This window comes from Nannospalax galili, unplaced genomic scaffold (genome assembly GCF_000622305.1).
Source record: "Nannospalax galili isolate Female #2095 unplaced genomic scaffold, S.galili_v1.0 scaffold456, whole genome shotgun sequence".
Classification (NCBI taxonomy): Eukaryota; Metazoa; Chordata; class Mammalia; order Rodentia; family Spalacidae; genus Nannospalax; species Nannospalax galili.
In genome coordinates, this window is record NW_008337055.1 from 751,340 (window position 1) to 775,814 (window position 24,475).

General features: G+C 45.4%; 2 protein-coding genes across 6 annotated transcripts in view; one reads left to right on the forward strand and one right to left on the reverse strand.

The window, feature by feature from the left end:
- LOC103733126 (histone H2B type 1-A) overlaps positions 1–24,475 on the reverse strand; it is a 352,787-nt gene that overhangs the window by 232,278 nt on the left and 96,034 nt on the right. The window lies entirely within an intron of this gene.
- Positions 1,800–21,501, forward strand: Slc17a3 (solute carrier family 17 member 3). Of its 4 annotated transcripts, XM_029562987.1 has the most exons (14): positions 1,800–2,019; positions 2,844–2,947; positions 8,881–9,009; positions 12,364–12,575; positions 13,419–13,652; positions 13,731–13,818; positions 16,700–16,786; positions 18,067–18,185; positions 18,302–18,463; positions 18,715–18,844; positions 18,926–19,073; positions 19,344–19,434; positions 20,951–21,087; positions 21,171–21,501. In XM_029562987.1, exons 1-13 carry the CDS (start codon positions 2,012–2,014, stop codon positions 21,083–21,085), a joined length of 1,647 nt encoding a protein of 548 aa, XP_029418847.1. In that variant the 5' UTR covers positions 1,800–2,011; the 3' UTR covers positions 21,086–21,087; positions 21,171–21,501. The 4 variants fall into 4 exon arrangements, 3 of the variants coding, with proteins under 3 accessions (XP_029418847.1, XP_029418845.1, XP_029418846.1); XR_003849359.1 differs by lacking the exons at positions 1,800–2,019; positions 18,926–19,073 and adding an exon at positions 19,107–19,165 and having other exon boundaries at positions 2,841–2,947; positions 19,304–19,434; XM_029562986.1 differs by lacking the exons at positions 1,800–2,019; positions 2,844–2,947 and adding an exon at positions 11,953–12,127 and having other exon boundaries at positions 8,945–9,009.

The window sequence follows — 24,475 nt, forward strand, 5'->3', positions numbered from 1 at the left end:
ACTTGCCTTTGTGAGGTTTGGTTGAGTGCACACAGAAACCCTCCTTCCTCTAACACAGCCTGGCCTGGTCTAGACTAGTGGTGACAGGCTTATCTGAGCACCTGTGCACCGGAGTCCTCTGAAATGTTGATCAGAATGGAAGCCAGAGTCCTGGTGAGTTGCCATATGGCTAATTATTAAGGACAGTTGGTTACAGTCCTATGGAAAGCACTAGATGACTGTCAGGTCAAGGGGGAGAAATGGATATTCTATTCAATATGAAGATTCTAATACTGACACAAAGCAATTTGAAGCTCAAATAAAAGGGAAGTGTACAAGTTTTCTTAAGGTGGGTACTACAGTTTAAGTCAAGAAAATATTTCAATATATTCAAGTGTCTAAAACTACTTGTAGAGACAAGGCAAAGCTGGAATTTTTTTTTTCTGCACCGAAGTATCTTTTGTCTATTTGTTTATGAAGTCAAACCAAGTAAAATGTTAAGCTCAAGTGGTTAAAATTCATGAGAATTTTCAAATGAAGTTAAAAATTAAATCGCAAACCAAAGTCACATAGTCTGACTTGGTTTATTCAGAGTTAAAAATATTGGAATTCTGAAGCGGTTGATTATTTATACTAGAGTCCAGAGTTCTTTGAAAATGACTCAGGGAAAAATCTTTTACACAGGAAGGTGACATTTGTAAGGTCCCTAATGAACTCAGACTTTTCAATACTTAAATTCCGAAAGTGCAGGTGGAACTGGTCTGTGCTTTTTCTTTCTCTTACAGAGAGCATAACTTTGGGGAAATAATTCTGAAGATGCTGATGATGGATGCCCAGGAAAGACCTAGTTCCCCAGGACCCAGAACTCCCTCTGAATTACTCATTTCAGTAACAGATGCAACAGAATGCCAATCTTCAGCCTGTACTCCCCATTATTGGGAGGTAGTTTATTCCCCTACAATACATATAATCAAACTCAAAATCAAAAGAGCTCTTCAAAGCAGGAGGGGATCTAAAGTCAAAGTGAACATGAGCTAAAGGCAGAGGCGCTCTGAGCACACAGAAGCACGTTCATTTTCCGTAGATACAGACTGGCATCAATGCTCGGCCTGAGTCACAAGCCCAGTGCAGTCGGAGGAGTGGACAGTAACTACCTAGAAAAAGGACAGCTGAAGCGTTCCCTCACCCTTGAGACAGGAACAGACTCACTCCTAACCAGCCTGAAAAGCAGTTGAGAACGTTTTCAACTTCCAAGGTGTTAAGTGTCCACCTAGAGAAACAACGTTTGGCTCCTGCTGTGTCGGCACTGGCACGAGGCTTTCAATCTCGTCTTCCTTACTGGAAGTTAATGTGAAGGTGCCTCACAAAGGGACACATAGATCTACCATAAGATTCAGCTATGCCACTCGTGGGCATTTCCCCCAAAGGACTCTGGATCTTACTACAGAGATGCCTGTTCATCCATGCTCACTGATGCTCTAGTCGCAATAGTCTGGAGATGGAAACAGCTTAGATGTCCATCAGCTGATGAATGGATAACGAAGATGTACATATAACCAATGACTATCATTCAGCTATAAAGAAAAATGAAATCCACACATGAGTGCATCTCTCAAGCCTCATCTGAGAAGCTTCTTTTTACAGTAGATGGAGATTGATACAGAGACCCACAACTGATCCACCTGCAGAGATTAAGAGACTGTGGAGTGCTCAGTTCTAAAGGAGACAACTCTATCATACTTCCTCCCCCCAAGGCTCAGAGGTGGTTGTGGAAGAGGGGGTAGAAACATTGTAAGGTGGTAAACATCTGCAGTGAACAGTATTTGCTGGACATGACAGGGCTGGTGTACACACGCACTCACAGAGGCCGCGACTGCGCGCACAAGACCTGCAGAACATCAAGAGAGCCAACATTCAAGATGGCGGAGAGGCTGACGAAGCCCAGCCCCTAGCTGAGGAGCTATTGACCATTGATGGGTGTCGGAGTGGAACAGAGTCAGCTTTCTTCAGGGATGCCCCTGGGAGGCTCCCCATGCTCCAGTAGGTGGCCCCACAACCATGCACAACACTAACTGGATTCAGTAGGCTTTAAAAGAAAGAGCTCATGAATTCAGGAGGGAAACGTGGTGGAGTGGTTAGGGGAGAAATGGGAGGATTAGGGGTCGGGTCGGATCAAAATGCGTTATATGGATGTATGACATTCTCAAACAATTTTTTTTAAAAATGAAGGTGAGAATTTCCCATATTACATAACATTATGCAAATTTAGAAAAAAATCATGAACATTATGTAATTTGTGAATACAAGTAAAAAAATATTTAAAATATGCAGAACCACACTGTGTTTATGAGAGATCCTTCTGGGTTTTGTTTGTTTGCGTTGGTTTGGTTTAGATTGGTTTGGTTAGGGAAGGAGAGAGAACCCAGAGACGAGGAGAAGGAACAGGGAACGAAGTTCGAGTTTGTCTGTAATGCTGCAATTCACATACTTCAAAGAAGGAAAAAGCAAGATTTTAAAGGTAACAATAGCAAAGAAAAGGGGAATGTGAAAGCGCTTAAACCTCCGCATTTAATCATAATTTCTCTTTTTTGATCGGCCAACATTTTCTTAGCAGAACAAATGACTTTAGCAATGCCACCACCGACCACATACAGGTGCAGGGCCTGGACGTTCCTCTGAGCTTCCGAGGAGACAGCAGGCCAGGAGGCCGGAGGTGAAGGTCACGGCTGGTGAAAGACCCCGGCTGCACAGGCTGGAAGGTTCCAGCTGTCCAAAGGCTCAGTGTCTAGGCATTAGCTAAAAGTCACTTGGAAAGAAGCCCTTCTTGAGCTTCTCTGTTGATGCCCCTCATCAATGATTAACAGGCCAAGCCCTGGGATGGAAAAGGGTGTCTGCTGGCAACAGGTGAGGGAAGCTGCTCAGAGGACACGCTGGGCCTGCCTGACGTCTTTCCTCAGACACGAAGTTGGTAAGTCACTTATCTTGATTTTGTTATAAAAGTCTACAGGGTCCTTCCTGAATAATGACTGATAGTTTTTATGCATTCCCTCCACAAATGTTCTGTTGATTAAAAAAAAAAAGTGTGTGAAAATATAAAATCTATACCCACAAAGGCAATGGAGGGGGGTGGGGGGAAGAGGGAGAGAAGATGGTGAGCTGGAAGGAGGCAGAGGGAGAGAAAGGGAGGGAGAGAGAAGATGGGAGGGGGAGGGATAGAAGGGGGGTAGAGGGACAGAAGGGAAGGGAAAGGTGGGGGGGTAGAGAAAGGGAGGGAGAGAGAAGATGGGAGGGGGAGGGAGAGATGGGGAACGGAAGGGAGAAGGACAGAAGACGAGGGAGAGATGGGGGAGGGAGGGGAGGACTAGGGAAAGGGAAGACAGACAGGGAACGGGGAGCAGGAGGGAGTGGAGAAGGGAGACTGGGAGCTGAAGTTTCTGTGCCTGGTCCTCAGGAGCTTGATGTTAGCTGGTAGAGACACCACAGTTGCAAAGACCTTTCCAAAAAACACACACTACAGTGAATTGCTTAAAAGAATCTTACGTGGCCACATAAAGTCGTGTGTGTATAGATTAGGTGTAAATCGAAATGGATTGTCCAGAACAAGGGGGTTAAGGGATGGGGAGGGCCAAGAAAAGGGACGGGAGGGCTGGAGATGGAGACCCTGCGCTCAACATAGAATACATTCCTGTGAGTTTGTCTGTTTTTGAGACAGTGTCTCACTAGGCAGGCTGGCCTTGAACTCACAGTGATCTGCTTGCCTCTGCCTTCTGAGTTCTGAGATTAAAGGAATGTGCCACCACACAAAGCAGGCCTTTTTTTTTTAATTTAAAAAATAATAATTTTGACAAAGAATGGGAAGTGCTCAAACTGGCTGTGAACATGTATTTGTTCTTCTGCTTATGAAGACCTGGAGGGACAGAGTCATCGAAGTCTGCGTCTGGGGTTGACTGGCATGCCTGGGTCCCGAGTTTCCATCAGAGCAAAGATGCGATTGCTGACTGGATGCTGCTTCACAAGTTCTCAAAGCCCCCTGCACATCCCATCCATGCTGAGCTGCTACCCTAACAGTTGATGGGACTCACAGGAGGCTTCGAGAAGTGAAACAGCATCTAGTCTTAGCAATCGCATCTTTGCCTATCACACAAAGATCCGAACCCCTCCCCAGGTTACAGTGGACTTTCTCTTAGACAGACCTGTGGCCACAGCCATGTCCTGAAGGAGCCCAGCCTTTGGTAACCAAGCTTATTGCCTTAGACTCCATGCATATTAATCAGGGGATGGACCTCCACATGCAGACCCAGGAGACCTAGACTCTACCCCAGCACCATCAAAAATAAACTGAACAGAAAACGCTTAGGATTGAAGAGGAAATGGAAAGAGGAAGCAATTGTAACACTGGGCGGGGTCATCAGAAGATGGTGGGTGGGTGGGGTCGTTAGAAGATGGCCGGTAGACTGAAGTTCTGCAGCTTAAATCCAATGCGTTCGAGGCAAATATTGTCCTGTTTGGATGGCATTTGTGCCCTTGAGGTATGCAGCAAAAATGATTAGCAGGACACTCCTTGCCTTTAAACCTAACCGTTTCTGCAGGATGTTAATTTACAGTGTGATTTCCTACGAATGTTGCTTTGGCCCAGAAACTTCTTAGGGCACCCCCCCCCAAGTCTCAGAGCAGCTTTCTGACTTAGACAAGGAATCACTCCTAGTGTGATCAAGGGAAAAAACAGCCATCTGCTTAAAAAGGCACGTGTGAGAAATGCCAAAAGAGCATTTTGCGGGACCCTGTTCTTTGGATTAACTCTCTCCCCCTTCTTTCAGAGCCATCCTTAAACTGTGAAAGGGTCATCAGAGCTAGAATCCAGTGTTTCAAGTCAGTTAAACATCGAAGTCAGCAGGACTGTGTGTGTTATAGGGAGGTGGGAGGATCAGGTCCACTGGCAGAAAAGGTGTGAGCACTCGGTCCCCTCAGAGTTCCTGTGAGGTACATGGCTTAGACGTGCAGAGGGAGATGGGCATGAGCAGCTGTGGACAGTTCTGTGGGCCATCTTTAGAAATAGGAGGTAGATGGGAAGCTCTTCTTTGATCAGGATGATCGATCTGCAAAAGCAGCAGGTCACCTTGCAGAGCAGAAGCAGTGGGTACACAGATGCAGGGCTGGATGGGAGCACGGTGTCTCCAATGGACCCTGTGCAGGGCTGGATGGGAGCGTGGTGTCTTTGCAACGGGCCTGTGGTAGCTCCAGCATGTGAAGCATAGCTGATGGGAACCAAAGTCTAGCAGTGTCAGAATGTTCTTGTCTGAAGAATAGTCATTACTACAAACAATATTCTTATATGGCTTTTATTTGATAACTTATTAAGTCTGGGGAGTAAAGCACTAAGCCCGACTCAAGCTCATAGCCTTTGTGATGGCAGCAGCGATGGACGCATTGGCTCAGGGATGGAGCTCCCGTGCCCGAGGAGGCCCTTCTCCTCCTTCACTTTTGCTGCATCGGAGCCCCCAGCCCACTGGACAGTGTGCTGTACTTCCAAAGTGGGTCTTTCTCTGTTATGGCCCCCACACCAATGTCTCTGGAATTTCCCTCATAGCCTGGCTCAGAAGAGTGCTTTGCCAACCTCCTAGGAATCTCTCCGTCCACTCAACTTCATAGTCAAGATGGATGCATTGGTTGCTTTATCTCCAGCTGCAACAATATGTGTAACAAGAAGCAACGTAAGGGCAGAAGGTTCAGTTCGTTTTACAGTTTGAAGGGATACGGTTCACCACCAGGAAGGCGGGGCCAGAGAAGCATGAGGCAGCTGGTCACTTGGTATCTGCAACCAGGAAGCAGAGTAGACAGGAAGTAAGGCGGGACCATCGAACCTCAGCGCCCACTTCCACAGACACTTCCTCCAGTGAGGCGCCATTTCCTAATGGTTCCGCAGCCTTTCAGAACAGCACTACTAGCTAGGAACCAAGTGTTCAAACATGCAGGCCTGTGGGGCATTGCACATACAAACCACAACTAACCACTGCAAGAGTATACTTATAACTTAGCCACGTCGCTCCTGTGGGATGGGTGGTGTTGCTCATTTCATGCATCCACAGGGCCTCCCCTTGACCAGTCATCGACAATCCAGTCTGCATGCCGAGGATGATGCAGAGGACAGTTTAGGGAAATTCTTACTGCTACTTACCTGGGGGGCAATCTTGGAGTGCCTTCAGAATGGAAATCTGATGTCTGCAAGGTTCTAGTTTAAGCAGAAACTCACAGTGGGATCTGGTTAAGTCTCATAACTGCATTCAACAAAGTATCATGAAAGTGTGTGGGACTGAGTGGTTCTCAGTGGAGAACAGCACGCTCCTCGTTCAGCACAAGGCTACTAGGCTGTGCCAACACTAGGCTGCAGGTGGCCTAAATGTTGTCTTTTGTTTAAATGTTTCCCAGGCTTTGTGTAGAGAAGCAAAGCAGGTTCTCTAGAAGCTGAAGGCCTATATTTTAATTTTTATTACATTGATTTATGGGAGGGGTGCATGTTTCAGAGCATGCATGCGGAGGTCAGAGGATAACTTGGGGTCTTAGTTTTCGCCTACATTCATGTGAATCTTGAGGATCAAACTCAAGAAGTCAGGCTTAGCCTTGAGTATCAAGCATCTGTGAAACCATCTCGCTGGCCCACCAAAAGCTTATTTTTAACATAGCCTGGCCATGCCATGGAATTAACAACACTCAGTCAAGCCAGATGAGGTGAACACGCCTTTAATCCCACCACTCAGGAGGCAGAGGCAGGCGGATCTCTGTGAGATGGAGGCCAGGCTGGTCTACATAGTGAGTTCCAGGCCAGCTGGGACTACAGGGAGATCCTGTCTCAAAAAGACCAAAAGAAAAAAATAGGAAGAACGTTCAGTCAAGATTTAAAAAGATATTTCTCTAAGAAAAACATTGATAGAAAACACCTCCGTGAAAAGATGCTTGGCTTCGCTAGTGAGGTATAGTGGAAGCCGGGATGAGACAGGACTGCCGGGGTTCCTCAGGTTTCCAAGGTTGACCAGGTCTACTGATTATGTGGAAGTCTCAAGCAGTGCTGGTAAGAACTTTCAAAGTGGTTTGCCATCTTCCTAGAGAGATAAAGGTACACTTATATGATCCAGATGTTCCAGTGCTAGGTGTTTATCTAATAAGTGAAAGCGCATGTCTACCCAGAGACCTGCTCATGGATTTTCACAGGAACCTCATTTGTAGTGGTCAATACCTACACGTGAAAACTTCACTCAAAGGTGACCGCATTAAACAGACTGTGGTGTAACTATGTGGTGGTGTGTGGCTCAGCAGTGGGAAGGAGAGAATAAATATGTACGATGTGGGTAAATTTCAAAATGATGATGGTAAGTAAAGTAAGTCATGAGAAAGGTGGGCATACACGGTGCTGGTCCATCTCCACAACACCCAAGGAAACGTCAGTTCATCTTCACCACAGAGAGCAGATCACTCACTGCAGTGGGAGGAGAATGGGACCATGGAGATGCACAGAGAAGCTAGAGGACAACTTTGGGGGACCAGACACCCACAAGTCGGCTGATTAGTGGCATAAATTATGTTCTGTGTTTTTCTTTACCTGACTCATAAGCTTAATAAATTGAGCACAAAACATGGTATGAAGCTTGCAATTCTGCACAGGGTCCCACACAGCAATTCTCTTGAGCATGGAGACCCCAATATTGTACCACAGTAGGGGTCTCTGGTATGTAGAAAAGGTTATTTCTTTTCTCTACAGACAAATCATCAACTTATGACCAGTATCTATGGGATTTGAATGGTATCACCTGCTTCTGCACACTTGGTCCTCAATTATCAGCAACACACCTGGTGTGTCACACAGGGAAAGCAGCAAGGGGTCTTCAAGGGAGGGAGAAGTCAGGGTCACTGGTGCAGGAAACTGACTCCAGAGGTGCACAGCTCTGGTGACCTAGATTTTTGGTTGTTCCAGCGACAGTGACAATACTTATTATAATGCACCCTCTACCTAGCAGTTGGCTTGGGACAAGCAATCCATTTAAAAGCCTACAGCAACTTTTCCCAGGACACTGTTGTTGATGATGACAGGTAGAGAAGCAGGCTTGCAGATTTGCCCCTGTGGAGTTTGGCACAGTAGGTAGGCCGTGAACCGGGATTTGAATGGGGGAAAGCCTAGCTCCTAAGCCAGAGTTCTTCAGCGGGTCCAGACTGAGCTGGTTAAATCCCTGTGATAAGCAGTTCCAGGACAGGACAGGACTGCAGGATGTCCATTACGTTGAAACAAGAGATGGTGATACACCACAGTTAGATGAATGGGCCAGGATCTGATCGCTCAGTGCCCGCTCTTCAAATGTCTCAAAGGAGTCTCCTTTTGATTCAAACCCATGGGCTACACGTCACCCTGAGAGGTGAAAACTGTTAGATCACAGACTGCCTAGCTGCCTCTTTGCCTCCCAGAAATCAGGCCACGGCCCGTGCAACTCTACCTCTCTGGGACAAGGTTGATAAGAAAGCTAGCTGTGCTCAGGTCTTGCGGCCCTGTCCCCACTTGCAGCTGTGAGGCAGCCCCTCTCAGTTCCTAGACCAAGGACAACCTTGAATTCTAGGTAGTTTTATGAGTGCTTCCCTGATTTCTGACACATATGCCAACAACTAGATCACGTGGTGTGGAACTTGCCCTCCAACCCTGAAAACCTGTAAGAGTCAGAAATGCCATGTTCTCTGGATTCCAGGGCTCCTTTGAGGCGCCACCTGTGCCTGTGGTGTGGTACATGTCTCTTCTAGTGGTCACCCACTTCGAGACCAGATCACGGTTGTCCATGAGGCTCTGTTGCCTGATAAAGCTCACCCGAGGGGTCATTCAAGGTCAATTCTTTCTATGAACCTGCTGTCTTTTCTTTTTTCTAGTAAACACTAGTCGCCCAGAAAGAGCAAACAAGATGACCACAGTGGTAGAGCCGGGCGTGCCCGTCGACATCGGGAAGAGCACATTCTCTCTGGGCATACCAGCCAACAAGAAGCCCCCTCCCAGGAGAGGTAACACGGGTGGCTGTGTGTTCACAGGACGTCACGGTGCCTCTTTTCTGCCATGGGTTAATGGAAAGCAATGGACTTGTCACTTTTAAGTTTTTGGTCTTGTTTTTTTTTAATCCAGTAACATGTTTCACAATTAATATTATGGAAGGAAACCCTGTTTAAATATACTTTTGAATGTTTACTTCCCCATCTAACACATGCAAGTTTGCTCTTGGTAATTGTTTGACAAAACTGCTCACACACATCCCAGTATCCTCTGCTTTAGTCTTTGTGATGCTGCAAACGTAGTCTGTTGCTTACTTAAATAAACAAATGCCCCAAATTGTAGTGTCCAAAGTCAAGAACTGCAAGATTTTCATGAGCTGGGTTCAGCTGAGATAATTTTTCACACACATTCTGTACCCATTCTTGCTTAACTCTAAAATGCATATATTTGCTGTATTTTAACTTGCTAACACCTATTTTTACATATTCCTTTAGAAGATTACCAACAATACTCAGATTTTATTAACTTTTGAAGTTTGCACACAAAGTAATGGGTCTCATACAGCGTCTTCAGTCACGTGTCGCTGTACTTGGCTCTAACTTCTCCCCCACCTCTGGCCAGCTGCCATCCCTCCCCCAGACAGAATGTAGGTGACAGAAAAGAACTGTCTCGGGCAAAGGAGCAGGGTTTACTCTTCGGACTGACACAGTATGTTCCAGCATGCCTAACTTTTATAGTTACCTACCCGACAGCCCACCCATGGCTGCTGTTTAAGCTGTGTCATTTTGTGGTGGTACTTGGTTATTGTCTACGTATGAAATGTATAAGCCACTTGGTTCTCACATGTATGTTTACCATAGCTATCGTGTCTTTTGAGTTATGATCAATGAACATTCTTTAACACAGTGCTTGCATAATAAGTCCATGTTTGGGTCATTTCCTTAGGTTTTTGAAATGCAAACAACCATTTTGAGACAAAAGTTATGAATATTTCATTTTCAATAACATAGAGACTTTGGTTTTTAGTCTCAGTGAAGATGAAGGAATGTCGAGGATTGTGAGCAAAGGGGGTGTTTTCATCCCCGGCAATGGCTTTGCCAAGTAGGGTGGAAGCAGGGAGCCATGCAAAAACCCGGGCAAGAGGCACAGCCAGGGAGCGAAACCCCAAAGAGGGCAGGTGGGAGAGAGGCCAGGCTCTCCTGCATTGTAAGTGAAAACACAGTGGTGTGTGCCAGGTAGACTGGATGCGAGGTAGAGAAGAAAGAAATGGAAGAAAACTGTAGGCTGGAGATATGGCTCAATGGTTGACTACTTGCCTAACACGCACAAGGTCCTGGGTTCAACTCCAGCACGACCAAAAATAATAAAATTGAGTAAGAAAACTATGAAGCGTTTGGAAAGATAGAATTTCTATTAATGTGGAAAATTCTTTGGAAAATTTGGGGGGATACCAGAGCTCAGGGGTTTGCCGATTTGTTTAAATTTGATCTGTTCATCAGTTGATCAGTTGACTTTTAGTAGAACAGGAAAGAACAAAGGAAAAAAGAAATGGTTGTGTTGGGCATGGGGCGCACACTCCGGAGGCCCCTGGGCCACACAGTATAAAAGCCAGGCTACCTCCAACGACCTTAAGACCCCGTGACCTCTTTCTGTCCTCTGCCTCTGGCTCCCTCCCCTCGGCCACACTCACCTGGCTCTTTGAGGACTCACTCAAGGCTCTTCCCCCCACTGCAGGGCATGTCCAAATCTATGGCGTGTGCCCTCCCTTCTGATGCCTGCCTGACCCACTCTCAGGCATGTCACGGGGGCTCTGCCTTGTCCTGTTTTATTTTCTGCAGAACACCGATGCCCTCAGACACGGCATGATTTACTGTTTTGCTTTCCTATCTTTTGTGTTTCTTTCTGGAGCGTGAGGTCCACTAGCTCCAGGGTCCAGGTCTGCTGTACATTGGAGGTGATCAGTGTGTGTTTGATAACTGACTGACGATATCGTTTGGATCTGAGGGCATGGCTTTGGACAGTGGTCAGCCCGCTCTTGCCTGTTTCTCTGAAGTGAATCTACTAACTATAGACATTGGCACTGCCAAAGTGTCCACATAGGAGGACAGTGGAGAGGTCTTTGACACCCTGGGTAAGATGCTGTGCTCACATGCACAGTTTATTTACACACAGTCACTCTTCAAGTCTGCTTCTCCTGGGGATTGGAGAGAAAGCACCCCTTTGCCTGACGTCCTTCCATGAAGAATGTCTGTGACCAGGTGAACGCAGCCTCCCAAGGTCACGTCTTTTTTCTGCTTCTCAGATTAGTCTGATATCAGGACATCTACCCGGCCCGGGGCTGCAAGGCTTCCTTCAGCCAAGGCTCCCAGGCTCCCCTTTCCGAGGATCAACTCCTGCTCACCAATGCTCTTGGCCATGTTTTAAAATCTTTGGACTTTGAAGTCAGGCCCTGGGTACTAGGGAACGGGATTTTAAGCTACCATTTTTCTGGACCTACAGATACAGGTTATTTCAATGGCGTGTTTATCTCTTTTCCACTATTGTTTTGCTATATTTTTTCAATTTGAGAGTGTCAGTTTCCTTAGTGAGGAACTTTTTCTAGGTCTTTAGTATTAAGCTTGATTTTTTTTTTTTAGTTTTGAGCTTTAAATGAAAGTTTGTCCTCAGTGCTTAAAGACTAGTAAAATAATCTTCCCCAATGAACAACTTCTTCAAAGTTTAAATTTTGTTTGTATTACATAGATGTTAACATACATTATATATGTGAAATGTAAGAGGAACATAGTATGTATAGTATGTCACTAACTATACCTAGTGCTTACATATGTAATTATGCTGCAAATTATATATATTATACATTGTGTAATTATACACACTTTTATTTTTAACATTTACTTTTAATATATGTTTTACATTTATTTAATTACTTGTGAATCATGTCATCAATTCTACAACAGAATGACTTAAGAGTTGGAGAAACAATCTTAGAGGAAGGCTAGGAATCCCCGATGCAAGCCAGGCTCTATACAGCTGTGATACATAAGATCTTTTGGCTCAATTCAATCATCTGCTGCTTTTGAATCTTCTTTTTCTACACCCAACAGAAGGTGTCATTTAAATCACCACTTGATGGTCAGTAACAACTTTCTACAGTATATCTTTTTTTGTGGGGGTTGAGACAAGGTCACATGTAGCCCAAGCTAATCCCAAATTGTAGCTAAGGATGGCCTTGAACTCCTGATCTTCCTGCCTCTGCCTCCCAAGTTCTAGGATTACAAGCTTGTACCACTATACCCAGCTTTTTGTTATATCTTGTGAAATATTGTTGGTTCATATGGTAAGCAGATGACTCTATGTCCCCTTTCCAGTCCCAAATTTATGTTCCACACGGTACGGAATAGCCTTCATGGCACATTTCTGCAACTTCACACTGATAGCTCAGAACTCTATCATAAACATCACCATGGTGGCCATGGTGAACAGCACAGACCGTCCATCCCAGCTCAACAGCTCCACTGAGGGGCTTCCTGCCAACCTAAACAGTGGCCAGCACGAAGGCTCGAAGCATCTCTCCACAAAGGTAAGCAGTGCAGAATTTAATTAAGGGTGTTCTACCGTTTGTGTGTATGTGTGCGCACGTGGGGGGTGCACGTGCATGTGCAGGCCAGAGGTCAAAGTTGGATGCCATTCTTCAGGAGCTGTCTACCTTGTTGTCTTGAGGAAGGCTCTCTAACTGGAATCTGAGGCTTGAAAATTAGGCTGGGCTGACTAGCTAGTCAGCAAGCCTGAGGGATCCTCCAGTCTCTGCCCCCAGCACTAGGATTCCACCCTGCAATGTCAGGCCTTTAATGTGGGTTCTGAGGACTGAATTCAGGTCCTGATGCTTGTGTGGCAGGGAAGCGCTTTTCCAGCTGAACCTCTCCCAGCCCCCAGGCTCCTATTTTTGCTGTTTTGGGGGGTAAGTATTTATTTTTCTAGAGTTTATATGTTTTAAACATTTTACAGTTCTTGGGGTAGAAGTCAGGACTGTATACACACCAGACAATCGTTGTACAGCTGAGCTAATTTCCAGCCCCTCTCCTTTTTTTTGGCATTTTATTTTGAGACAGGATCTCATCAAGTTGCACAGATTGGCCCTGAGCTCACTCTGTAGCCCTTGGACCTGTGGTTCTGCCTTGGCCCCTTGAGTAGCAAGGATTACAGGTGTGGGCCACCAGACCCAGATGTGTTAAAAACTTTTTTTGAGAAAATGCTGATCTAAAGAAGCTTGGTATGACGTCCTGTGTGTTCTTGAGTAGCAAGGATTACAGGTGTGGGCCACCAGACCCAGATGTGTCAAAAACTTTTTTTTGAGAAAATGCTGATCTAAAGAAGCTTGGTATGACGTCCTGTGTGTGACAACAGCATCTTCTGCTTCCTGAAGGCCCCTGTGTATGACTGGAGTCCTCAAACCCAAGGCATCATCTTTAGTTCCATCCAATACGGCATGATGCTGATGCAGGCTCCCGGCGGATACCTGGCTTCAAGAATAGGAACAAAGAAAGTGGTTGGATTTGCTTTGTTGGGATCGTCCCTGCTCACTCTTTGCATCCCACAGGCTGCTAATCTTGGACTAGCATTCCTTCTCACCACCCGAGCAGTCCAGGGCTTAACCCAGGTACTGAGTGTTCTCAATCACAGCTGGGTATGAGTGTCTACCCGGTATCCTATCAAGATCTCTAACTTTTTATTTCAGGGCACAGCATTTGGGGGTCAGTTTGTACTCTGGCAAAAGTGGGCTCCTCCTCACGAACGAAGCCGACTCTGCAGCATGGCTCTGTCAGGTAAATGTGTCCAGCGCAGATGGAGTCGTGGCAGCTCGTGCTTCCCATGGGGCTCACTGATGGTACCTCTGCGGCACGGTTCTTCCTCCTTTGCCCAATATCAAGGAAGTGTTTATGTCAATTAAGGACGCCAGTCCTTCATCTGCAGTATGATTTTTAGTTATTTCTCCTGTTTTGCAAATTGTTGCATAACTTTATGATTTCTGACATTTAAAAAGTATTTTTATGTAGTTAAATTGATCTGGGTCTTTTATGGACTCCGATTGTAACTCATTGATGGAATGTTTGTTTATTGAAGCAATATTGTGTGTGTCATCTCATTTGAATACTAGCAATCAAACTTGCATTTGATGAAGTATAGACACGAAAAGTTAAATAACTTGCCCCAAGTCACCCTGTTAATTACAGAGAAAGGGGGCACTTGAAAGAGGCCACCAAGTACCAGAGTTCAGGTGCAGGAGGCTCGAAGTTGGTGCCGTTCTAGCGCCAGATCTACCTGGACAATATTGCTTCAATAAACACAGATAAAAGAAAAAGGAAATGTAAACAGCCATTTCTGCATTGCAGTGTAGGCTTTTTAAAAAAGGCCAGCAAAAGAGTGAATCTAGAGGCCATAGATTTGATTCCATAAACATCTACAACTGCAGATTGTGAAATTCAGCAGCATAAAGTTGGGAAAAGTCGCCAGCGTGCCTCAGGACTGTTCACAATATGTAGATTCTGCAACGAGAAAAGAAGAGAAGAAAAAGATGAACAGACAATAAAGTTGTCAAACAGGAAAATTCAACTTCACTATAAAAAAAAGAAAACCAAACGTGGCTATCTTTATTGTTCATATTGGAAGGCAATTGCTTAAAATTTTTCCAATATTAGATATTGTCTAGGAGATGAGCAAAAACAAAATCTGTTAGCAACTTAAATTGATAGTTTTCACAGTATCTGATTACAGTTTTACAGTTTTTAGCAAAATTTAAAGCACACTAGCCTTTGATGCAGCAAGACTACTTCTGATTCTCTATTGCACAAAATAATGTTTAAGTTCAGCACTGAGTAATGATGTCTGTTTAGAATTTACGGTGCACTGGGAATCCTCATAAAGCCATTAGGGGTTGGAGAGATGACTCAGTGGTTAAGAACAGGCATAGCTCTTGCAGAGGACCCAAGTTCAGGTCCCAGCCCCCAAGTCAGGCAACTCACAAGTGCCTTTAACTCCAGCTCCAGGGGATCTGACACCTTTCTCTGGCCTCCGAGAGCACATGCACACACACACACACACACACACACACACACACACACACACACACATGCAACCACAGTTAACGATGAATGTTACAAAAATAGGTACATTATGATCTTGCTTATTTTAAAATAACATATATATATATGATTTGACAAGTTACTATTACTGGTCAACTGGAGCATAAAAAGTGAACAGTCACTTATTCTCTGTGTTTGATTGGTGGTAGAACTTCATAACAGTCTCCATCTTTTGGAAAAAGAAGCTTCTTTGATGAGTGGTGAGAGGTACACTGGACTGGAAATATAAGGTTAGGTGTGTAGAACATAAAAATTACACTGGTCTAGGGAAGTGACAGGGTAGGTCCTTCTCCAGGGTCCATGACCTCTCCAGTCATGTGTACTTGGCTGTGTTTACAGTACTACACGTGAGTTCCTTCCTACTGAGCAAAACTTTAGTCTAGTTAGACAGCTGCTGATTATTCCTAAGATAAAAGTGCGACTACTGCACCAGTAGAGATAGTCTGCTGGGCCGGTCATTGTGCTTTGTAGACCCTATGGCTAGGTAGGATTATTGATTGGGTATTTTTTTCCCTTGGCAATTTGCATAGTATCTTCTGAACCCATGAGAACCAGACTGTGAGGTGCCCAGTCCTAAGAGGCACATCCACAATGCAACCTCTAAACCTAAGGTTCAGGAACAAACATCTTGGAAGAGGGGCAGAAAGAATGTAAGAGCTGGAAGGACAAGACACCTACTGCTAGTCAATGCATTCTAGATGTGGTAGGGAAGCCGTTCCAGTGAAATCTACACAGTGTGGTAGTCTAGCAATATCTGCACAATGGTAAAACCAGTTGGCATGAGAAGGTAGATGCGGAATGTTGTGGGGTCCCACCTCAAGATGAAGAGTTACGAGCAGACAGTGGATACTGAGGAGAGGAAAATCAGTTTTCTGCAGGGTTTAGCTCTGAGAGGTTATCTAATCCCAAGTGGACAGCACTAAACACAGTACACATGAGCATCATTAAATGGACTTAATGCATTATATATATATATATGTACATTTATAAATGCATGTATGTATATATAACAATAATATTCAAAGACCAAGACTAGAAATTGAGAGGAAGTGAGGGGACATGGGAGGAGTTGGCAAGGGCCTGGGAGGGACAGAAATAATGCAAAGACAATACTCAGAAATGAAATTCTCAAAAATAAAAAAATTTAAGTTAAAAGTGCATAACAGGAATATTTGAAAAGTTGTGAAAGAATATGCCTACCATATGACCTGTGAGACTATAAAAGTTAAAACAGTGTTATTAGCACTTTTATGGACAAACCTATCTTTGTGCATGCAGAATTAAAGAATGAGTGGGTGTATAGATACAAACAGTAAGTGCAAGCTCTTCGTGGTGGATTTCATCCACGTAATTAAAAATTAAGACTGCAGGAAAGGAATGACAGCCATTTGCAATGTTACCTGGGAACTATGAGGAAAAAAATGGCCTATTGGGAGGATATGAATTAAATCATTGGTCTGAAGGCTCTGCCTTTGCAGAGGCTCGTTTTGTGGCTTGTGGTCTGTCAGCCTGCAATGTGTCTGGCAGGAGGCCGGACTCCACCACCTTCTCTCTGTCTCTGCAGGGATGATACTGGGAATCTTCACTGTCCTCCTCATGGGCGGCATCATTAGTGAGGCCATCGGGTGGCCCTTTGTCTTCTATGTCTTTGGTAAGCCACGCTCCTGTCCTCGGGCTTTCACGTTCAGGAGGGCTCTAAATCTGAACGTCTGTGTGAACTTTTCTGAAGGAAAAAGAGTCAAAAGATAAAAATGTTCAAGAAACAAAATGCCATAATATAAGGAAATACCGTGTGCTAGCTACAAGGTCAGAAGTCCTCCTGCTCCTGGTAAAGTGCTCTCCTTCCCTAAAGCTCAGCCATTTCAGTATCCTTGGGAACACTGTGCCTTGCAGGCAGAAATGCCATAATATAAGGAAATACCGTGTGCTAGCTACGACGTCAGAAGTCCTCCTGCTCCTGGTAAAGTGCTCTCCTGCCCTAAAGCTCAGCCATTTCAGTATCCTTGGGAACACTGTGCCTTGCAGGCAGGAGGAGACAGGTCTGCGGAGCCATGGTTTCTAAGAGACAGAAGAAAGTAATCCAGAGAGATGTGTGCTTCTAATGTTGATCTCCACAGGCACATATGCCCACATGAACATGTACATACATCACACACACACACACACACACACACACACACACACCAATGTTGATCTCCACAGGCACATATGCCCACATGAACGTGAACATACATCACACACTCACACACACACACACACAATTAAAGGCGAAAGGAAGACTAGGGCAGGAGAGGGAGGGGAAGGGGAGAGGAAGGGGGAGGGGAAGGGGAGGAGAAGGAGGTCAGTGACTAAAGGGGAGGAAATGGGAGGGGTGAATATGGTAAAAGTAAATGGTACATTTGAAAGAAATTATCTGCATAAAAACCCAACATTATGTACAGAAAATACTCCCCAATAAAAAGTGAAGCTGTGGAATCCATATAAATCCAGAATGTAGCAGTAGCATGCCAGGGAGGTCCCAGCTGGTGTGCGGATGTCAGCCATCGGGAAGCCCAGCAAGGGTGAGCCCCAACTCCGAGTTAGCTTTGTGACGTTTTAACAAATCTAGCATTATTCCAAATTTAAATGTCCATGTTTTAAAATTTAAAAAAGCAGAAATGAGGGGCTGGAGAGATGGCTCAGTGGTTAAGAACACTGGCTGTTCTTGCAGAAGACCTGGGTTCGAATCCCAGCACCCACATGGCAGCTAACAAGTATCCGTAACTCCAGTTCCAGGGGATCTAACGCCCTCCTCTGCCCTCTGCGGGCATTGCACAATACGGGTGCACTTACATACATGCAGGCAATACACGCATATACATAAAAATAGTAAAAGTATTTTTTAAAAAAGCAGAAATGAGCTCCCTGACTGAGCACGCCCTCTGCTTGTAGGAGGTGTGGGTGCTGTCTGCTGTTTCCTCTGGATCGTTCTTGTTTATGATGACCCTGCCTCTCACCCATGGATAAGCATCCCGGAAAAAGAATACATTTTATCCTCCCTGGAACAGCAGGTATATAAGGACGGCAACCTGTGCAGAAACCTATCCACATCTGGGTTTCTGAAAATGTCTGAGGCTGTGTGAGCCTCACATGCAACTCACTGCTTGGACCTATGCATTCGTTTCAGGACAGCTCTGCAGAGCAGCCACTGCCAATCAAAGCCATGGTCCGATCTCTGCCACTTTGGTCCATGTGTATTTGCACTTTCAGTCATCAGTGGATGGTTAACACCTTCATAATATACACCCCAACTTACATCAGTTCTGTGTTCAAAATTAATATCAGAGAGGTGAGTGTATTTCACCTCACTCCTTCCCTTTGATCCCTCAATTTATTCCTAGCCACAGGATGTTAATTCTCATAAAAAAAAATCTGATTATTTTACAACCCACGACAGTAGCTTCTGAGGGAATGATGTAAGAGGCTCCTGGGTTTCCCGAGAAGGGATGATTTCAGAGTATTAGCACACTGGTAGGGACTGAGCCACAACAGCTGCCTGCTGACTCAAGGATGGTCATTCCTTCCGTCCTATCCCATCAGAATGGATTCCTGTCGTCCCTTCCCTTTTTCGTTGCCTGGATTGTTGGTATTCTGGGAGGTCAGCTGGCAGATTTCCTTCTGACCAAGAATTTGAAGCTCATCACCGTGAGAAAAATCATCACGTTTTTAGGTAAGAACAGGGCGTGAGAGCAGAGTGCTTTCCCAGAAGTCGGCAGCTGAAGGGTGCATCTCACTGGCTTTGGTCCTCTAGGAAATCTGCCCCCTGCAGCCCTCATGGTGGCTCTGCCTTACCTGCAGTCCAGCTACATCACAACCATTGCATGTCTGACACTGTCCTGTGGAATATGCCCCCTGAGTCAGTCTGGGAGCTACATCAACGCTTTAGACATTGCCCCGAGGTAAGACTCGTATCTCTACTCTTACATTTCCAGGAAGAAACAATAAATTCACTTGCAGCTTTCTGGGAGCCCCAAACTTGGGAGAACAACAGGTGAATGGACCTGTCGTATGCTGAGGGAGGGTATGGATTGGGCTCAGGGCCTCCTATTGAATATACACAACCCAAGTCCTGTTTGATATAATGGTGTGATGGATTCTTACATGAAGAAGGGCTGAAATATGCTTTCAGGCACGTCTGGATTTAGCTGGGACATTGCTGTCGCCCACAGATACGCCGGCCTTCTCATGGGAACGTGCAGAGGACTGGCGCATTCTTCTGCGGTGCTGGTCCCCATCTTCGGTGGCTTGCTCCTCAATAAGGTACCCATGATCCCAAGACAGACTCTTACAGTGCTCTTCCACATCCATTTATAAAAGCGATAGCATAAAGGCTGTGTTCAAAGGCTGTAAAGTGTATTAAATTGTGGATGACATCATGCAGTACAGAATCATCTCTTTGGTGACTCTAACCCCAGCTTATTCTAGAGCCAAAAAACCACCTACAGATTCATCAGAAGCTACTGTCCTTATTACCAAAATTGCGTAACCCATAGGTGTCTCAGGATAACAGTGCCACACTGATCTGCCAGGCCATCCGGGGCTGAAGCTTCATTTGCATAACTATGAACAGGGAAAGGGAGGAGAGCCAGCACGTTTAAATGCCTGATGCATGCTGGCATTGTCACAGGCATTTCATGTGTCATAATCTCCTCGAATTATTGATTCTCTCATTGTGAAAATAAAACATTCTCACCTCATTTCCTAATGCTTAAACTGAAAATCTGGTAGACTAAGCCTTTCTGCTCAAAGGAAACAGCTCCAAAGCCCAGGGTTTTTCCACTACATTGTCTCTGAGGAAGAAGGATTGTAGAAATATTCTTAGCATAGCTCATGGATGCAGAATTTTTGTAAGAGACAATGTATGACATTTGATAACAGTGACGAGCATAGATCTGCAGGTTATCATGAGGGTCTCCAAACCCCTTTATTAGGATATTTTGAATATATTTTGTAATTCTTTTCTCCATCTCAAATCAAGACATTCTCCAAATCAGGACGCATCTAGGAAATAAATGTCAACTTGGAAACTTTTGGGGTTAGTTTTTTGGGGGGAGGGGGTCAATTTTGCATAAAGTAGAATCAACTGGGAAGAGAGAAGCTCAATTAAAGAATTTCCTCCATCAGACTGGCCTGTGGACAAGTCTGTGGTGCATTTTCTTAATCGCTAATTGATGTAGGTGGGCCCAGCCCACTGTGGGTGGTGCCATCCCTGGGCAGGTGGACTGGGGCTGTGTACAGAAGACAGCTGAGGAGCCAAGTTCAGTGGTTAAGAGCACTGGCTGCTCTTGCAGAGGGCCTGGGTTTCCTTCCCGGTTCCCACTTGTAGTTAACAACCATCCATAACTCGTTCCAGGAGATCTGATGCCCTTTTCTGCCCTCCGTGGACACGTCACGCTCATGGTGCACCTACATGCATGCAGGCAAAACACTCATATACATAAAATAAGAATAAATAAATCAAAAAAATTAAAAGAAAAGAAAAAGCTAGCTGAATGAACCAGGGGGAAGCCAGCCAGTGAGCAGCGCTCCTCCACGGTCTCTGCTTCAGCTCCTGATTCCAGGTTCCTGCCTGAGTTTTTGCCTGACTTTGCTCAAAAATAGACTATGCCTTAGAAGTGTGAGATGAAATAAACCCTGTCTTCTCCAGCTTGCTTTTGGTCAGTGTTTTATCACAGCAACAGAAAAGCAAACCAGGACGGAAGCCCACTAGTCAATATTAGTGATTGTTTCACAGGAAAAATGCGACAGATTTTCATTTGGGGTTTTGTGTCTCTAGGACCCTGAGTTCGGGTGGACAAGTTTCTTTTACTTATTGTTTGCCATCAATCTATTCGGCTTAATCATCTATCTCATATTTGGAAAAGCAGATGTCCAAGACTGGGCTAAAGAGAGGACACTCACTCGTCTATGAAGGTAACAGATTATGATTTCATTTAAGTTATAGCCGTGGAAGTGTGACTTAAGATTGCTCATTCCTCGTCATTTTCTGTCCTTAGCTGTCCTCCTTGGGAGGTGATGCCATCATTCAAGAACTTTTCATGAGTAGGAAGACCTCCATCACGAACATATGGCAGAAAGGGCTTTGCTTGCTGTACCTCTTCTCAAAAATAACATCGGCTTTCCCCCCTTTATTCAGACCTCTTTTGAAGAAAATATAAGATGAATAAAAATTCAAGTAAAATGGTAGCAAAGGACGTCGTTGCCTTCAGTTGACAACTGCTGGGTGCTACCAACATGGTAGTTTCACAGCTTTTACACACATGAACCAATGTTTTTAAACTCTTGGTCCAGACTGATAAGCTCACTAAAGTCATGGTTTATTTTCTATTTCTAACATTTAGTATTCATTTCTTTTATGTGTGTTTGGTACTGGAGGTTGAGACCAGGGCATCCTGCACGTTAGGCAAGCGCTGAACCACATCCCCAGCCTGTAGTTTCAATTTCCTGGGCTGTCTATCGTTGCCTGCTCCTCCTGTAAGTGCTCCAGTCTTCGTCCTGTCCGAGCTATAGGCAGATCAACTGCCTAGCCTGCACCCCACACTCCCTTGACTTCAGCTGTATTTTTGTTTGTTTGATGAGACAGGGTCTCCCTGTAGTCCCAGCTGGCCTGGAACTCGCTATGTAGACCAGGCTGGCCTGGATCTTACAGAGATTCACCTACCTCTACCTCTCGAGCGCTGGGATTAAAGGTGTGGGATACCACAAGAAGCTTCGGTCATGTTTTTGATTAAGGAAAATGAAGACAGAGAATGGTTATCACAGAGGGTCACGTGCCCTGGGCAGCAGCCCTCACCACATGTTCTGGTAACTTCCTTCCTCTTCCTTTGGGAACTTTTCTGCCCCTAGTCATGCCAGCTCTGGTACTCGCTAGACTCTGTGGATTTCCTGCCTCCTGCCTGATCCTATGTAAGCTGTCGCTTTTAACTCTGTCCCTCACTGCCCAGGATGAGTCTGTCATTTTCTTCCTTGGAATCCACCTAACTCAGTGTTTAAATCACGTGTAAGTTCAAAAGTAAAACTGACTTAGTACTTTTGTAAAGTGATAGTTTTAAGTATCAGTGGGTCACAGCAAGGTCAGAGGCCAAGGACCATGTTTTAGGCAGGGGCCCACGCTGCCTGACCTCTATCTAGGACAGAGATGACTGTCCTCAAGTCATTTCAAATAGAAGCAACGTAACAGATAACCGTTCTGTGTACAGATCAGGGCAGGATTACCGAGGGCCAAGCCTGAACAAACTCAACAATTACTGTTACCCCATGAGTTTCAACCTGGGCTCTTAGGATATTACAGTAAGTTAGACAGTGTCCCTTCAAAGGAGTCAGTGAAACACAGTGACACCTTGTTAACACTGTGACGTTGTTAGGACGGAGGCTGAGGGACACATGGGGCATCTCGATGGGACACAGATGAAGGCTTGCAATCCCAAACTGAAAGACACGGGAGGAATCTCCTCCATCCAGCACTCTCTGGGCTAAATATTAAATGGAATGTTCTATGGCTAGATTTTCCAAACCGGAGCCTAACTTACACAAAAGATTAAAGCAGGGAATAGGATTTATTCTGAAGGGAGTCTGCTGTCTTCAAATTCACATAGGAAAGTACAAAGCATAAGGTTGGGGGAATGTGCTGGGTTAAAGCACACAGTGTTCATGTGTCATGTGAGGGAGTTTGAGGTGCATCCTAGAAGCGGTGAAGTGGGGACCATAGCAGTAGTCACGTGGACAGGATCCTCTCTTTAGTCAGAACACTCTGCTGTCATCAGAATCAGAAGACTAGTCAAGGGACCATCGCTGTAGTGGCCCACGCAGCGGCGGGTAGAGATGGAAACAGGACAGGGGGAGCTGGGAGAGAAGACGGAAGAGAAACGTCTATGTGGAAGGATTGGGAGGTCATGGCGTCTGGCTGGCTGGGTGCTAGAAAAGAGAGAAGCTGTTCTGGGCCTGTAACCTGAGGGACTTGATGGAAAGTGGTCTGACAACTAGACTGGGGAAAACATGAAGAGTTCTGTTCAGAGGAAAGATGACACACTGTCTGTGGGGTGTGCTCAGTGAGACGTGGTTGGGGAAGGATAGTGACCATGTGTGCCAGTCTGCGCTAATAAACTGCCATCACCTGGACATCTTAAACAATAGCAATTATTGTCTTAGTGTTCTGGAAATCAAGGTGTTGATGGGGTTGGTTCCTATGTGAGGGAGAATCTGTTCTCTGCCTCTGTTTCAATTTCTTGGCAACCTTGGGGATTCCTTGGCTTGGAGATTGTCTTCTCCCATTACAGGAGTTTTAGGGCAAAAGCTCTGACTCTGGGAGTCTCAACAGACGAGGCTCTACCACTTGTCCCATATGCTAATCAAAGAGGTTACAGAGTAGGCGGGGAGGGCGCAGAGAACGATTACATACACGTGGCTGCATTGGGAAGAGCCCACGAAGGAGTTCAGTGTCCCCAGGTCTGTCTTCATGGGGCTAACAGGAGCTTTGTGATTTTTTTTTTTAAAAAAGAAAAGATGAAAAAGAGAGGGGTTGGGGTTGGGTAGCTGACAGGCAGGGAATCTTGTCTAGACAGTGCTGTTGCCTCTTGAGGATTGCCTGCTCCTCCTGTAAGTGCTCCAGTCTTCGTCCTGTCCAAGCTACAGGCAGATCAACTGCCTAGCCTGCACCCCACACTCCCTTGACTTCAGCTGTAGTTGCCTGCTCCTCCTGTAAGTGCTCCAGTCTTCGTCCTGTCCGAGCTATAGGCAGATCAACTGCCTAGCCTGCACCCCACACTCCCTTGACTTCAGCTGTATTTTTGTTTGTTTGATGAGACAGGGTCTCCCTGTAGTCCCAGCTGGCCTGGAACTCGCTATGTAGACCAGGCTGGCCTGGATCTTACAGAGATTCACCTACCTCTACCTCTCGAGCGCTGGGATTAAAGGTGTGGGATACCACAAGAAGCTTCGGTCATGTTTTTGAAAAAGGAAAATGAAGACAGAGAATGGTTATCACAGAGGGTCACGTGCCCTGGGCAGCAGCCCTCACCACATGTTCTGGTAACTTCCTTCCTCTTCCTTTGGGAACTTTTCTGCCCCTAGTCATGCCAGCTCTGGTACTCGCTAGACTCTGTGGATTTCCTGCCTCCTGCCTGATCCTATGTAAGCTGTCGCTTTTAACTCTGTCCCTCACTGCTCACTGCGAGTCTGTCATTTTCTTCCTTGGAATCCACCTAACTCAGTGTTTAAATCACGTGTAAGTTCAAAAGTAAAACTGACTTAGTACTATTGTAAAGTGATAGTTTACAGAGGCTTGGCAAGTTTCATTTTTAAC

Bases quoted from the DNA above. Each gene is read 5' to 3' on its own strand.
- Slc17a3 (XM_029562987.1), top strand. The intron at 13,653-13,730 runs GTACTGAGTGTT...TTTTTATTTCAG, and splicing joins CAGTCCAGGGCTTAACCCAG to GGCACAGCATTTGGGGGTCA. The intron at 18,464-18,714 runs GTGAGTGTATTT...CTATCCCATCAG, and splicing joins TCAAAATTAATATCAGAGAG to AATGGATTCCTGTCGTCCCT.